A 17,869-nucleotide genomic window follows, 5' to 3' on the forward strand; every position below is an offset into this window, starting at 1 on the left:
CGGTGATTTAATATTCACATTAATATTATACGACAACTCGCTGAAAGTTTAAGCAGCATATCAAATGTAGAGCCTATGATTGTAAGCACGCCTAAAGTTCTAGATAAGAAAACACTGATCAGCCTGGTAAAGAGTTTACTCAATTAGCACCCGTTCTAGTAGGTAGTCTGCAGTAGAGTCAGGGTGCAGTAGTCTGCACCCTAACATAGCACCAATGCTCACAGCTCTAACATAGCACCAAGGCTCACAACTCTAACCCAATTACCCCATTGAGAAAAACTGCAACTTTTCTGCGGCAGGCATAATGTCATAAACAGGTCCCCACAGTACATCAACTGCTCCAGACAGCTCCACCTGCAAGCCAATAAGAAGGCTAGATTCAGACCCCACGTGACCTCAGCCGACCAATAGCAGCTCTGTATTGCTGTCACGTGATAACTTTAAACCAATGAGAAAGCAGAATCACGAACTGTAACCGTTTCCTGATGCAACACAGAGTTACAAGCAACAGATGATCACTTAATAGAGGAGATGATAAAAGGCACCATTACTGCTAAGCGAGGAAAAGTAAGGACCTGACATTAGAGTAGTATTTAGAGAGGACCACTATCAACAATACTCCTCCTGCCTCCTGGATCAGACCAACAATACTCCTCCTGGATCAGACCAACAATACTCCTCCTGGATCAGACCAACAATACTCCTCCTGGATCAGAGCAACAACACCCCTCCTGGATCAGACCAACAATACTCCTCCTGCCTCCTGGATCAGAGCGACAATACTCCTCCTGGATCAGAGCAACAATACTCCTCCTGGATCAGAGCAACAACACTCCTCCTGGATCAGAGCAACAACACCCCTCCTGGATCAGACCAACAATACTCCTCCTGCCTCCTGGATCAGAGCGACAATACTCCTCCTGGATCAGACCAACAATACTCCTCCTGGATCAGACCAACAATACTCCTCCTGGATCAGAGCAACAATACTCCTCCTGGATCAGAGCAACAATACTCCTCCTGGATCAGAGCGACAATACTCCTCCTGGATCAGACCAACAATACTCCTCCTGGATCAGACCAACAATACTCCTCCTGGATCAGAGCAACAATACTCCTCCTGGATCAGAGCAACAATACTCCTCCTGGATCAGAGCAACGATACTCCTCCTGGATCAGAGCAACAATACTCCTCCTGGATCAGAGCAAGTGAGCTGCTGGCTATAACAACGAGATAAAGATGGGTATACTTAGACACATGTGGTGTTACGATTGTGGGAAAAGGTAGCAACTCAGTGTGAGCTGTTTATAGATGTTTGCTATGTTGCTATACCTGTGCTATGATGTCATGAAGTATTGAAATTAGCAGAACCGGAACCACTAGCAGTTAATACGGGTAATTCTGCAATGATCAGTAAGTCATCACCAGCCATTACGACAATACTTCAAAGGGGGGTTATCTGACAACTGTCTTCAAAAGTAACCAGTATATTTATATACAGTTCCCTGTGTAATTTATAAATTACACAGGACCAGGGAACTGTCACAGAGCAGGATGATACAGGAAGATGGGATCAGAGTTCCCCGAAATTACATAAGTAAGGAAAGGGATGACAATTGTAGGAAATAAGTTGGAGTTGGAAGTAAAGTGGAAACTGGAGTTATAAAACTATAACACTCAGTTTAAATGGGTAACAATGATCTAGTGAAGTTGAGGATAATCACTAGGAGGGGTCTCATGCTCACTTGTCCAGACAGGTGGGTCAGTCTGCCATACAACTAGGAGTCGGGATTGTAATTTGAGCCAGAATCTAACATTTAGCAAAAACTTGGGCCTTGTTAGGTACTTGTGTATGACCTGACACTTAACAGGTACTACTACTACTACTACCTGACGGTAGCTTAGTTAGGTAGCTTAGTTAGGTAGCATAGTGTTTGAAACAGGACTCCTGGTGATTCCACCTCTTCTAACACAAGTAGTACACTACTTGTAGGTAGTACACTACAAGTAGTGTAGTAAGGTACTAAACTATTAACACTCATACAAAGAACAGAAGGTGGGATACCACAAAACCATTTCAACCGACGCGGCGTAGAATCTTAGAAATCTTAGAAATAAGGAAAACAGCTGAGACGGTCAAATGAAGCTAAGATCTCCAGAAGCAAGACGTCAACTCCAATAAAACAAGCTAAGATCTCCAGAATAAACCCCCGTATCTCTGGTGTGGAGACTTGTCTCATGCTGTTGACATGGGACACTTGTGCCACTAAATGTAACCTAATAGCATTACCCGCTCTAACTTGGGGAGGTAGGGGTACCTGTACAGGGCTCCACCACTACTAGACTCCTACTCAGTTGGAATAGTACAATTCTAAATCTTATTTAACAAATGCGGAGGTTTGTGTGTAGCTGCTTCCTAACTACCAATCAAACAAAGGTTAGAGAGGTTGGCTGTTCCAAGGGTGTTATAGGTAATCAATGTATCTTGAGACGTTCAATGGTGCTAATAGATGATTAAACAGCAAATATACCCGAATTACGGCAAATAGACCCGGATTTGCCCCTTGCTTGATAGTTTGGTGACAGATGACTCCTATATCAAGATGATTTAACCCCCAACTCTTCCTATATTTACCAATGACTAGCGGAACATGATCCAACGAGTATTGCTGACTAACAACCTGCTGATACCAGCGATTAGCACCGCTTAAACGACAAACTATCCCGACTAACTGGCTAGAAGAAGGAAAGAGTTGTAAATAAAGACCCACAAAGGTGATCAAGTGTTGCAAGCTGGAGGAGGTAGCTATATAGTCTGAACTAAATAACTGTGCCGACTCCCCACACATCCCTAACTTATTTTAGGTAACATTATTACCTCATCAGCTCACTAAAAACACTTTTGTGACTTCACAATTAAATTTGACAGGCAGCAGCTTGTTCAGACAAATTGACCAATCAGGTAACAGCAGCTCTATTTTAGGGTGAGAGAAGCTGCTGACTACGGTAGAATACAGGAATAATAACCTAATCACAGTTGTGCGGCTTTACAAAGCGTGCTCTGAAAACCAAATGATAAGATCAGAAGGCTGTGAGATTTAAGCGGCAATTGTATGTAGTAACAAGGGATGAGCAGAAATTAAGATAATATGTAAGTTAAATGTGGTGCTACGAGGAGCTCGGCAGTGCACATCAAAGGCGTTAAAGCGTTAAAGGAGTCTAAAAAGCGGTTTAAAAGTGCAAGAAGAAGTGTCATTGTCTGTTTTAGACAAGTTGTCTAACACACGCTGTGTTACAGTTACCACCGAATTCAGCTGTAACAAATCAGCTTCACAATCTCACTCACGGCTTAAGAAATTATAATTCACAACTTGGACTTGACGAAATCATGTTTGACAAAGGGACGACAGTTTCAGAGGTGGATTGTCAAAAGCAGGAGGGATAAAGAGATTGTTAGATTTGTAGGTTATAATTACAATGATTTGTAGGTTATGTCTGCACTTCCACAAATCAAACTTGACCAGGTTCCCCCAATCACCAGTAATCAAAGAAACTGCAGAAATTAACCGCGGCAAGGAAATCAAGCAACATTTAATTGGAACCGCGCCAATTCTCTAGGATTCGGCGAAAGTATGAGAAATGAGGAATATCTTCATCACTTTTTAATTGGCTAAAATGAATCTCAGCCAATGCCAAGCTACGGACTAAGAACTAAGTAATTATGAAGCAGAAAAGATGAGACATGTAATCTTACATCAACCAGAGACATTTTAGAGGGACAAATTACTATGTGGGCACTCTAGTTAAATGTACTACTGAACACTTGCAGAGACTCTAGAAGAGTCTAGAAGAGTCTAGAAGAGTCTAGAAGAGTCTAGAAGAGTCTAGAAGAGTCTAGAGAAGAAACTCCATACTCTGGTCTATGTATGCTCTGGTTTCATGATTCCTCCGCATGCAATTGTAACCAAGTAGAGCTGATATTATATCCCACTATAACACAGAGTATGATACTTGTTACCGTAGATACCAGTTGTTACCGTAGATACCAGTTGTTACCGTAGATACCAGTTGTTACCGTAGATACCAGTTGTTCTAGAACTGAGCTAATATAAGGGAGCCAGGTTGGATGACTATAAAGCAGCTTGTTAGGAGGCTAATTGAACACTTAGCTTACTAATACACGTCTCTCTCTCTCTCGTCTCCCTGTTCGTCTTCTTTTAAGAGCCGTCAATTTGTAAAACTTCACACTGTTCGGATATTGATAATGACGGATATGTAACACTATCACTGAGTGATATTCTAATTCGCCTCAAACACAGCAACCATTACGTCAGTTTTTGAAAGGTATGGGCAGAGTTTGGTTAAAAGGCCCCATTATTAACAAATCTATTACGAAACGCTAAAAGCAGAGACTGTAAATGTGGAACCAGACAGGAAACTATGAGAAACACAATTAAAACTCTCTCTCTGTTCCAAGTAGTAGAGCTGCAACAACCTTGACAATCAGGTGCCTGTCGTCACTACAATCAGTTATAACAGGGTATACACTATACAGCACTTGTAATAGGGTTCCTCTCTTCTTCCTGGGGGAGTGTCATCACCTTTACATCCGCTAATACCATTCCGGTACCATATGTTACGGGTTACCAGCTTAATCCGACACCGTCGCGGAATGACTGCTATGCCGAGGATTCCTGGCTGCTTCCGATTATTACATTAACTATACTATTACACCATTCCAATTATTTAGTTTTTGTCTAAGTGACACAGATTTCAGTAACTGAGATTGTCGAGTAAAGTAGTCAGGAAAAGAGCTGCAATAAAATGGCGCTGTAAACGAGTTTAGGTGAACATGGTCCTTTATGTCAGAATACTGTCACGAGTGTGACAGTACGTGACAGTACAGTGTCACGAGTGAGGATAATTAGGAAGATGAAACATGTTAAAAAGGAAATAAGGTTATTAACTTATAAAAGTAACCAAAAATAGAAGATCATGAGATACCGGTATCATATTATAACATACCGGCGCAGTATTACTGTTACAACCTTAAATATTTAGAGTATTCAAGATAATATAATACCACAGATAACTGCAATATTTGTTGTGAACTTTATCTTAGAGATCCTAAAATAGCACCATTAGGTAGCAGGTATGAACTAAACAAGTAACCGTTAACATTAAGATAGGTTCTCAGATCCTATTCTGGAACCTTGCCAAACAAGTAACCATTAACATTTAAAAGATAGGTTCTCAGATCAGGGAACCTCCTGGTAGCAGGTACGGCACAAAGTTGAAAGGAAGAAGTGAATTAGAATTAAGAGATGGATCTGCAGGACAATGATCTGTAGAGTAAGTAGCAGAAGGAGGCAGCAAGTGTGACGATGTGCTCTCAGACGGTACACATGTAACATACATAATGTGATTCCACCGCCACTAGCTCTCAGTTATAATGTTTAAAGTAGGCGGATATAATTTAAAAGTAGTTGAATATGGCGGGGTGAGTAAAGTTGAGGGCCAGTGAGGGATTAAGGACCACAAGCTTATAACCTGGTACAAGAAATCCAGGAATATTTAAAGTCCTAAGAATTAATCCTAAAATCATGCAAAAACCATGGCAAATTCAGGAAGTAGCCGTGATCCCAAGATTCGAGTCAAAATATTCGGTAATTTCAAAGTTGAAGAAAGAAAATGAGGCTGCGAAACGGAGCGTGAAGACTCATACTGTCGGCCCCGAGTTGCAAACATGAAATTGAAACATGGTGGTCTAACAATATTAGAGGGTCAGAGGTGGCCGCCGGCCGGCTACTTAAAATATACCTAAATAGACGCGCGGGCTAATCAAGAGCGATCTGGCAAGGGTGCAAGGTAAGGGTAGCAAGGGTAGCAAGGGTGCAAGTTAAGGGTAGCAAGGGTGCAAGGTAAGGGTAGCAAGGGTGCCTCCTCTTCCCGCTTAATGGCACCCTGAAAATGGTAGTTCCTGTGAGGCAGACCTGTGAAGAGAGGGTTACGTCATGGTCGGTTCAAGGACACTTCAGAGATAGCGATAAACAGTGTGATTACCCTTCACAAGATAAAGGAAGTCAGACAGAAGTAAGTAGATGTCATGACTGATAATATCTCATTAAAGTAGAGATATGACTGATAATATCTTGCGGGGGTGGGGGGGGGGGGGGGGGGGGCTCTCATTAAAGTAGAGATATGACTGATAATATCTTGCGGGGGGGGGGGGGGGGGCTCTCATTAAAGTAGAGATATGACTGATAATATCTTGCGGGGGGGGGGGGGGGGGGGGCTTTCATTAAAGTAGAGATATCCAATTAGTCTCACTCGGGATCTTAATATTCGGTGCGATTAATTCCACCTTTATCAAATGATTCAAAGTTTTGGAAAATAAATACGTTTTAACTAACCAATGAAAACTTGATTTCCAGAGTATCAGCGACAGAGTGAAATAAAACAATGAAATTTAACCAACAAACGGCGGGTCAATAAAAACCAGACCAATTAAAAGTAAAGGCCAGTTCCTCCCACGCTCTGCAGGTCTACACACCTCTAACCATTATCAAAACACACCTAACATTCCTAAATCCTAAGGGGAGCGGGAACATGTTGACCAGATTACAAGAAGGTGGAAATGAGAACTACTGGCACACCATTACATTCTCACAGCTTTATCACAGACTTACAACAGTCACTTTAGCTGTGATACATTATCAACCACAATCTCATGATCTGGTCAAACGGAGGAGCCACCAAACTTCAATCTGCATTGTCGAACTTCTACATTCTACAAGCATAACAATATCAACAAATTTACGGTTATGACTGGAAGTTATTCGTCTGACGGATAATTACTTGTCAGAATTACAGCGTCAAATTATGAAAATTACAGCCTTTAATCATGGGTAGACACAAAAGATTATTATGGAAGAAAAATTAAAAGATAAGATTTAGGACAGAAGTATATGTGAAATGATGGTCGCGACGGTGGCCGTTATTCCGAGCGAGAGATAGGCTAGAGGAGGCTAGAGGAAGCTGGAGATGGAGTATCAGAGATGGAGTATCAGAGTTACAGGTACCATTATAAACGATATGATTTGTTAGACGAGGAGGTAACTATTAAGTATTAGGGTTGCTAGAGAACACAGTTAGTAAATAGAATTAAATGAAGAAATGAACGATCTGAGAATGGACCCAATACAGTTTACTATTGGGCTGCAGGCTCGTGATCTTTATGCACAAAGTTCACCGTCAGAAGATCTCTTAACAACCTCGACCCTGGAAAATTCTAGAAACTTGTGGAGGGCTTCTAGAGTTCCAAAACCGAGCAGTCCAGAAAAGCACGTACGTTAAAAAGAGGATCTCAACATTCTCAACCATCAACCATTGCAGAACTAGCACCTCTAGCACGTCAATTAAATGAGCAATTAAGTGGCACTCAGTGCGTATCACAAAACAGAACTAAGGAATTAACGCAGGTGGAGATCAAGACGGGGCCGACCAAAGAGAAAACCACAAGTTGTGGTGAGACTGTGGTCGGAGCAACACAACAACACGAACTGTTGCTTGCTGACCAGCCTGAACTAGACACAATTAGGGGTCACACTCTTCACGACTATCAAACCGCAATCACTAGATATTCTAGAGAGGAATATTTAAAACTTCCACTTCCACTGGAGCGTGGATAATGTTAATTAAATTAAAACCAGATAAGCAAACATCAATTATCGTGATTTCTATATCAAAATCTATAGATTTCTCCTGGCAATGTAATCTACAAATTTAAATTAGAAAGCCAAGTAGATCCGCGCCACACACCTTAGGAGCAGAAGAATTACCCGGGGCTAGGTGCAGTTCTGTGAAGAAGTAGCGTCAGGGAGGAGCGACCAATCAGAGGGGGTGTCTGGCAGCACGTGATTAAGATCAACCAATCAGAGACGAGATCAAGTCACGTGATTACACACCACAGGGTGCGCAGTGAAAGATACTCCCGAATTACGGGTCCAATAATATATGTTCAGTGAACTTCAAGTCATTAGCAGGTATGATATATATTAGCAGGTATGATTTTAGTGGATTGCAGTGACTTGATGGGTAGGGAGGCGGCACCACCTCTAGTGACCCCCCTTGTCACATTCAACAAAACACGTGAGGGAATTTAGAGAGATACTTTACTTAAACTGGAAACTAATGAACCAGTTATAACACTAGGTTATACACCAGTTATAATTATCATGACGTGGTTTTCAGGTTCCGGAAATGGATATTTTTATGCAGTTCTAGGTTAAGTTCCTTTCTTCACCAGGGTCAATATGTAATCCAGAACTGTGATGACGCAAATTAAACATTCCATATTTAATTTAGGAATCTTAATTTAGGTGGTAGAAGGAACATCTCGGTCCACTTTAAGTAAGTGATGAAAGGTACGTTTGGCTGTCAGTCTATCTGGGTAAGGTGAAGAACATGTGACCGGGACTATTTGTTTGGCTGTCAGCCAATATTTATAGGTTACGCAAGGGACGGTTAAATCAATACATCAGGTGACAGGTCTACTGCTAGACAATATTCTCAGGTAACCTTACACTCCCTAACTCCACTGCTCTGCACCCATATTCACCACTGCTTACGCCCTTACGGTTCTTTTGCAACATACCTGACACGGTAAGACTTACTGTGCATAGTTACAAATCACATTTCCTCCGGAAAAGTTTTTCAGAATATTCCTCGTATCAGCAATTAAAGATTCTAAAGATGAAACTCCAATTTCTCAGAAGTTGCAAACTTTGTAATTATAATTTTCTGATATAATTGGAGTATTAACCCTTATCTTTATTAGGTACTGAAGATGTCCGAAAATGTTTTACCAATGATGTTATAAAGATTTTGTTGGAATTTTTAAACTCATTCGTTGTCTGACTGTGGGAACTATTGATTTTTGATAACTGTAGTGACAGTAATGTTCCGCGCCTTTACCTCCTCAATATTACAAGTAAAATTTCCCTGTTTGGCTGGCAAGAAGGCTGGCAAGTAGGCTGCCCTGGAGTAGCGCGCGTTTATATGATTACCTAGTACACTACGTGTTATGTTTCGTTTGAGCTCTGATCATTGACTTCGTCATCCTTGTTAACAATATACCTTGCTCAGTGTTTATTATCCTTGTTAACAATATACCTTGCCCAGTGTCTATTATCCTTGTTAACATGTTCCTTATCTTAACAATATACCTTGCTCAGTGTTTATTATCCTTGTTAACAATATACCTTGCTCAGTGTTTATTATCCTTGTTAACATGTTCCTTATCTTAACAATATACCTTGCTCAGTGTTTATTATCCTTGTTAACATGTTCCTTGCTCAGTGTTTATTATCCTTGTTAACATGTTCCTTATCTTAACAATATACCTTGCTCAGTGTTTATTATCCTTGTTAACATGTTCCTTATCTTAACAATATACCTTGCTCAGTGTTTATTATCCTTGTTAACAACATACCTTGCTCAGTGTTTATTATCCTTGTTAACAATATACCTTGCTCAGTGTTTATTATCCTTGTTAACAATATACCTTGCCCAGTGTTTATTATCCTTGTTAACAATATACCTTGCTCAGTGTTTATTATCCTTGTTAACATGTGGCTTATCTTAACAATATACCTTGCTCAGTGTTTATTATCCTTGTTAACAATATACCTTGCTCAGTGTTTATTATCCTTGTTAACAATATACCTTGCTCAGTGTTTATTATCCTTGTTAACAATATACCTTGCTCAGTGTTTATTATCCTTGTTAACAATATACCTTGCTCAGTGTTTATTATCCTTGTTAACAATATACCTTGCTCAGTGTTTATTATCCTTGTTAACAATATACCTTGCTCAGTGTTTATTATCCTTGTTAACAATATACCTTGCCCAGTGTCTATTATCCTTGTTAACATGTTCCTTATCTTAACAATATACCTTGCTCAGTGTTTATTATCCTTGTTAACAATATACCTTGCTCAGTGTTTATTATCCTTGTTAACATGTTCCTTATCTTAACAATATACCTTGCTCAGTGTTTATTATCCTTGTTAACATGTTCCTTGCTCAGTGTCTATTATCCTTGTTAACATGTTCCTTATCTTAACAATATACCTTGCTCAGTGTTTATTATCCTTGTTAACATGTTCCTTCTTTAAATCTTAATAACATACCTTGCCCAGTGTTTATGTCTGCTAAATTGTTTAAATATTCTGATATTCTCAAGCAAGTTATTAAAAAGTGACTTATTACTAATTGCACCTTGTCTTATCTGTGTTACTTATCTGTGTTACTGTCAGTTTATTATTTGTGTTGCTCTTGTTAATTACATTTAACATGATTTAGCTGTTGTACCTGACTTTGCAGAGTTTTGAGTAGAGAGATATGCACATTAGTGAGCTCCTCTTTGTTCTTCTCGCATTCTCCTCTCCAATACTTTAACCTCTCCCGGTACTGAAAATAAAGCAGGTAAATAACAAATATGACACTGAATATGGGGAATATGGCACCGTTACGTACAACTTGAGATCACTTGACAAAGTTAAGGGTGCAAACATAGGAAAAGTCTGAATTGTGGCAAATTAACCAATCAACCAGCCCCGTCACCATGGCTACACACATTGTGAAACTCTTCCAAATGTGTCGTATAGATTGCTGTAATTAATTAATTAATGATTTTTACTAGATTTTGTTTAGTGACAGCTGCCCCTTTGTTACAAATTTCCATACATAGCTAATGTAGAATTTCCGTTTTATCAAGCATTTTTAGCTGGACCGTTCCAGTCGTTTGATTTATTGTTTTGTGAAACAGATTAACCATCTATCGCACATTAACTAATCTACAATAATAATTATTAATAGTACGTTAACACTCTTGAGGAACGTTAGATCACAGTAGATTAAACCAGGCAACTAGATTATAATTTATTAAATTATCTTAATTTGAGAACTAATCACATTATATAGAAGTAGTATACTACTGATACTACTGATACTACTAATTATATCTGGCCATGCACTTATCATTTCCAGGTCAATGTTTTCAATGTGGACACATTATAATTGCTTTTAATATTTTACATTCAAGATACCTGGATACATGACATGATCCGTTATGTTTACATTTGTAATAGTATAATCTGTCTGTTGCAATCTTGCATGCTTGTTTGGGCCGGGCTGCGACCTCTGCTCTATATTCAACACATTTAGATGAGTCATGATTCAGAGCAGATGAGATCATAAGCTTTTGCTTTTGCAATTTCTGCTTCTAAGATTAACTTAGCTGTACAACTGATCTCAAGTTTTTTAGTTTATTCCAACTTTCTCTGTTTTTATTGACTTTGAGAATGTTATAGTGAAGGCTTTGGCACAATTTCTTCACCTTCTCTTCGCTAACTAGGGAACATGGCACCGTTACCCGGGAACATGGCACCGTTACCAGCGTTACCGTTACTAGGGAATATGGCACCGTTACCGTTGTGTTTGCCAGTTTTGCTATCTATTCTTACTTTCAACAATTCAACAGGTTTATTTGGGGGAATTTGATGATTTGATACTTTACATGTTTGAACCTTTTCAATCCACGGTATTATTCTAGTCCCGATTGTATGTGTATCCCTTACTAAGTAAAGTAACTCCCAGTTACTGAACAACAACCACATTCTGTTAGAGGAGAGCTGATGTCAGTTTACCTGCCTAGATACAACACCAGGTATTACTTAAATACGATGTTATATTAATTTTTATTTAAGTTAACATACGTTTATAACATATTATAAGCTTATAAAACTACTAAAAGCAGAGATAATAACGGTCTCTGTGTTTGTGTCAGGTGTGAAGGAGACTCAGAAGGCGCACTTTGCTACGACCCAGTGAGTCAAAACTTCCTGAGGTGCCAGCTCAACACCTGGACTAAAGTCTACATCGACAAACAGGTAACACCTTTACAACACCAGGTAACACCTTTACAACACCAGGTAACACCTTTACCACACCACATCCACAAACAGGTCCGATATTTGGCATTTTAAACAGGATGCTGAAAAAAAAAAAACTAGTTTAGTTTCTCAGAAGCTTATTTGGTAACTAAATAACCATACAGGTCCCTGTTCTAGCACCGCAGGATCCTCACAAGCTAATTTGGTAACTAAATAACCATATAGGTCCCAGTTCTAGCACCGCAGGATCCTCAGAAGCTAATTTGGTAACTAAATAACCATATAGGTCCCTGTTCTAGCACCGCAGGATCCTCACAAGCTAATTTGGTAACTAAATAACCATATAGGTCCCAGTTCTAGCACCACAGGATCCTCAGAAGCTAATTTGGTAACTAAATAACCATATAGGTCCCAGTTCTAGCACCACAGGATCCTCAGAAGCTAATTTGGTAACTAAATAACCATATAGGTCCCAGTTTTAGCACCGCAGGATCCTCAGAAGCTAATTTGGTAACTAAATAACCATATAGGTCCCAGTTCTAGCACCGCAGGATCCTCGTGATCAGCAAATAGCCCGACTAACAGAGGAAGTGGCGGCCCTTAAAGTGGAGATGTCACGTGATAGATCAGATCTGCTGCACAAGATATCCTCACCCTGGTGTGAGGACCAGGAGACGGGGTGGAGGTTTGTTTTTTGTAAACCATCAAAATAAGTGTCATCTCAGTTCATTTTGCTGAAAACCACCGCTAGATAATATAAAGGGGCAGTTTTAATATTTGATGATGGGTATCATTGTGTGTAGGTTCTAACTTTGTACACCAGGTTACACGGTTACCAGTGTTACTACAACAGTCTCTAACTTTGTACACCAGGTTACACGGTTACCAGTGTTACTACAACAGTCTCTAACTTTGTACACCAGGTTAAACGGTTACCAGTGTTACTACAACAGTCTCTAACTTTGTACACCAGGTTACACGGTTACCAGTGTTACTACAACAGTCTCTAACTTTGTACACCAGGTTACACGGTTACCAATGTTACTACAACAGTCTCCAGAGTCAGACCCTGCTATCCTGGGAGCGAGCAAGGAGGTTCTGTGAGGCTAGGAACAGCTCTCTGGTCTCTATTGGTAGGGTTACTAGGGTTACTAGGGTTACTAGGGTTACTAGGGTTACTTACATCTTCCAGATAGTAGATTAGTAGTTAGGGGTATATTGCTACTTGCTACCTAACCTAGAGATCAGGGACATATATCAACTATCCTCTCTTACCACCATTCTCCCAGAAAGTAGCACAGAGAACGAGTTTATAGCTGAGATAGCAGGGGACGTGATATCTTGGATAGGACTAAAGATAGGTCCTACAGGTGGGAGGGTCTGGGTAGATGATATGAAGTCAGCGTATAATAACTTACAATGTTAGTGCTACCTTTAATTTCAATATCCTTAATACTTGGTGGAGATATAGCAAGGGATTCGCCTCAAAAAGACACGTTTTCAAGTTTCAAATTTGAACATATTGCACACCCATATATTATAACTAATATGTCACCCTCTCTCCCCCCAGATCCGGTAACAGATAACACATGTGTTTATATAGACGGAGCTTCGGGAGATTGGTACTCCAGAGACTGTGGCAACCAGAAGACATTTACTTGCCAGAGATCATGTTGTGGCTTATAACCAGTTACCAGTCACCAGTTACCAGTGACCAGTGACCAGTGACCAGTGACCAGTCACCAGTCACCAGTCACCAGTTACCAGTGACCAGTCACCAGTCACCAGTCACCAGTCACCAGTCACCAGTCACCAGTTACCAGTCACCAGTCACCAGTCACCAGTCACCAGTCACCAGTCACCAGTCACCAGGGTCTATTTGAATTTGCAGTTTGTGAGAAGTTTATGTAATTCATGATTAAAGTGGGAGGAATTTGGAGACATTGCAAGTATTCGGACTGAAGCTGTTTTACTTATCAGCCATTTGTTTTAGCTTTATTTTATTTGTTGACTGTTGTTACAAGTTATATTATTATTGCGTTCCTATTTATTATTTTATGTTTTTATGATTCACACAATATCTTCGCATATATCTTGTATTATTAACCCACCTGATCCATGGGAGGTATAATATCCTCCACTACCACCTGCAGCAGCTTCTTCCTCAACCCAAACTTGTCATTAAACACATCCCATGAGTTTCTAGCAGCTGTCATCCTGGCATCTATAGCACCATTATCAAATATAATGCAGTCCTTGAGGCTAGTGCAGGACATTTCCAGCTCCATTAGTCGGGATTGCTCCACCGCTGCCAAGTTAGATGGGGTTAAAACTTCTGCTCTTAGGATTCAAACAAATTTGAAATGTTTATTGATCGCAGATGAAAATAAGAGCAATGAGAGAATACATTGCAGGAGACGTACCCATTTGCCGCTGAAAACTGTTAAACTCCGCGAATATAGCGGTGAGACTAGCTGATGAAGTGGAGAATAGTCTGTGTGACCGTATAAAGGCCTCTCCCTCGTCACTGATCCAGAGGTACAGGTTCTTAATACCTTGCTCGAACTTTCTCAACTCTAAACCCTTGTTTAGCTTCTGTTCTCGATCTTTCCAGCTTGACTTAATGTCCTCGTGTAAACCCTGTAAAGGTTGTAGTATTAACTCACAGTAAATACTACAAGTTGGTCACATACTGTACAAGTCACAATAAACAACAGAAATGTAAATACAAGTTGGTCACATACTGTACAAGTCACATTAAACAACATAAATGTAAATACAAGGACATGAACATTGAACAAGAACATGAACATTGATGGCAGGAATCCCAATAACACTAAGTTGCAAACGAAATAACTGGTAAATATATTACAGCGGAGTAATTACAATGAGCGAGGAATAGGAGCGAGGTGCACGGTAAGAAGGAGGCTGTCTGTTCCCCTCGCAGTTCCTGACTTCTCCTAATAAGGACACGTTAGACAAGCTCCCCAGTGTCCTGCTAGTCCTGATAGTGGCCCGTCCCAGTGGTGATGTGGTGTAGTGGTGTTGTTCCAGTGGTGTTGTGAGGCTGGATCTCCTGCTAGAGAGGAGGTTATCTGAAAGAGAGTGGTTCAGGGCGGCAGTCCTCTCACTCTGGTGATCCGCGTATGAACGGTTAGGTGATGCCACATGTCTGTTCTTTAGGTTTCTATTATTCCTGATAGATCCAGCCCTCCTCAACAAGGGACTACGCGGGGAGCTTCTGTTACTGTATTTAGGACTGGAGAGGAGGTTATCTGAGAGGGAGTGGGACAGTATCTGTGTAGCAGATCTGTCGCTCTGACCCGAAAAAGAGGGGGTTGGAGAAAGCCGCTCGTTGAGTATCATGTCAGGAGGATCAATAGAACCAGACCTCCGCAATACTTTGGAGGGAGTGCGAGGAGCTGAGGATCTTCTGTTGCAGAACCTAGCACTGGAGAGCAGGTTGTCGGAGACGGAGTGAGGCAACATCTTGGGGGATGCTACAAGATCACACCGGTCGTTGAGGATTATATTGGGGGTGTCGAGGAACTTCCCAGTGATGAAGATGTTGTGTCCGGTGAAGGGGAGGCGGTGCTTTGTGGACCTGGCGTGTACACACTCCCTACAATAGCATACTGTAGACATGATGGGAGTCTAATATAGACCTGGACGGACAATAGTAGTGTTAGCTAACACACACAGTGCAACATGCAACTCTGAAAATAAAACGACGTTCTGGAACAACATTGGTAAATCTGTAATAATTCGAATTTAAACATGCAGACGTCAGGTGTAGTCTATAGGAAACAAACGGCGGCATTAATTGTGGTATTAATTGGAATCAGTTGGTCTAAGTTGATTTCTGACGTTGGTGCTAAAACGGCGCCATGCTTGCGCTCGAGCAATACAATTACATAATGTCTATGAATAAAATGTTCAAAAGTATAGGAATGTTTCCAAAAATCGTGAAATATCTCTGCAATTAACAAATAACCACAAGGTATTATTGTGTTATAAGCGTTATTAGCGTTATTGATTTTTACTGACAATAATAATTATACCAGACACTATAATTCAACGTAAGAGCAAATTTATTCGCCATATTTTAATAACTTAGATTTAAATAAAATCTAACTTCAACATTTATTTAATGCATTTCCGAATGAATGAAATTTACAAACTTACAACAAATAACTCGCACTACGACAGCATTAAAATCATTGAACCGAAGAGGCGACATCAGATATCAATACTACGCGATGTTGTAACATAGGAGCTCATATAATAAGCTTATAAGGTGTCTAACCAATGACAGTACCAAGACTGCAGCTGGAATCGTGACGTCATAATCACAATAAACTGCGGCTTTTAAACAGCAATCAATTTAATATCAAACTTACTAAAAATGGTAACTTCTTTTATGATACTGGGTACCAATATAAAAGGTGCAACTTGGGCTGCTACTTTATTTAACCCAAGAACAAATACTTAAGTCGCTCAATGTTTCACCTCAAACAAATGAACATGTAGACTGTAGAGTGGTCTAATGCCAGATTTGTGGGCGTAGTCATGGAAATAGCGGCGTAGTCATGACAACGCCTATCTAATAGAGCTAGCACTTACAAAGTGCACACCAATACACAGATTACTTAATTGAGAGCACATGTTAGATAGGACCACATTCCTCTTATATATACGTGTATCTCTTAATTACTTTTCCAGCTCCATGTGGTATCAGAGGGGGCTCTCTTAGGTTCTGAGGGAAGAGCATTTGCAAGGACCACTGTAAATCTTAGGTTCTGCAAGGACCACTGTAAATCTTAGGTTCTGCAAGGACCACTGTAAATCCTAGGTTCTGCAAGGACCACTGTAAATCTTAGGTTTTGTAATTTGGAACATAACCAAAAATAAGGTTTAGTATTCAGTAAACTAGTAGATGTTTTGTATTTTAAGGTAACTTCGCGTGCTGAGGGCTGACAAATTAACCAGCTGATTGACAGGAAGAGGTTCAGTAGTTATTTTAGAAGTTAATAGTTTTAGGAAGGAGCTCTAATGTTTGACAGCATCAGAGAGCCCTCCGTTATAATCACCGGTAAACAAGACAGTAATATCTGCTTTTAAGGCAATACCTTGTGGCTTACCAGTGTCATGATATGAGACCTTAAATTTAGGAAAGAGGGACAACAGTGACCATTTAGTGACCATTTAGTGACCATTTAGTGACAATTTAGTGATACTTGGAGTTCTCATAGGTAAACTTTACTAGACACATGACATGATGAGAATTGAACATATCTACAAAATATAACAATATCTAGAGATTACAACGACAAACTCTCGATACTAAGGAATAAAGGTCAAGTTTCAAGTTTACAGATTATTGTTTAGTGATAAGCGGCTGTACCAAGCAACAACAGATACTGATCTAAGTTCTTGTATCTGAATTAATTCCTCTTGAGGTCAGCTGCTTCAAATATGCGAGGAATGTTGCCCGGTTTGAAATGATAACCACTAACTGTAATTTTGGCAGTGTTCGATATCTGCAAGTAAAGATATCTACCTCTTAATTAGAAGGCAACTATAAACAAGTTTACAGATCAGAACTAAAGATATGTGAGACAAGAGAAACGCCATTTCAGGACGTGAGGAGAGTTAGGACTCCTCAAATAATTTTGCAACGTCATCAACATGTCATGTTCGTATTTAAATGGAAAACCGTGCCGATAATGAACTGAAAGCGAAAGTCGGAATATTTGATAAAATATTACATAACGTGTGGCCACCAACACCACACAATATGTGTGGATCATTCATTAGAATATGAACTGGTTCAGACTAGAAGATTGGTTAATTTTAGCCATCCTGGAGAGAAAGGAAAGAAGATAAATAACATTCTCACACATAAACGC

At 40.0% G+C, this 17,869-nt stretch overlaps 2 protein-coding genes across 3 annotated transcripts in view; one reads left to right on the forward strand and one right to left on the reverse strand.

Annotated features, from left to right (window-relative positions):
- LOC134815847 (uncharacterized) overlaps positions 1 to 17,869 on the reverse strand; it is a 305,237-nt gene that overhangs the window by 12,773 nt on the left and 274,595 nt on the right. For both annotated transcript variants that reach the window (XM_063824429.1, XM_063824430.1), the window contains exons 16-18: positions 14,384 to 14,600; positions 14,072 to 14,268; positions 10,378 to 10,476 (exon numbers count right to left, since the gene is read on the reverse strand). In XM_063824429.1, coding sequence (XP_063680499.1) covers positions 10,378 to 10,476; positions 14,072 to 14,268; positions 14,384 to 14,600 — 513 coding nt within the window. The remainder of the gene's footprint in view (positions 1 to 10,377; positions 10,477 to 14,071; positions 14,269 to 14,383; positions 14,601 to 17,869) is intronic.
- LOC134815754 (hepatic lectin-like) lies at positions 11,336 to 14,036 on the forward strand. The gene is made up of 7 exons (XM_063824333.1): positions 11,336 to 11,548; positions 11,665 to 11,734; positions 11,855 to 11,957; positions 12,491 to 12,645; positions 12,984 to 13,093; positions 13,250 to 13,381; positions 13,531 to 14,036. The coding sequence occupies exons 1-7, from the start codon at positions 11,428 to 11,430 to the stop codon at positions 13,644 to 13,646; spliced, it is 807 nt and encodes a 268-aa protein (XP_063680403.1). The 5' UTR covers positions 11,336 to 11,427; the 3' UTR covers positions 13,647 to 14,036.

Source organism: Bolinopsis microptera, chromosome 5 (genome assembly GCF_026151205.1).
Source record: "Bolinopsis microptera isolate Bmic1 chromosome 5, MBARI_Bmic_1.0, whole genome shotgun sequence".
Lineage (NCBI taxonomy): Eukaryota > Metazoa > Ctenophora > Tentaculata > Lobata > Bolinopsidae > Bolinopsis > Bolinopsis microptera.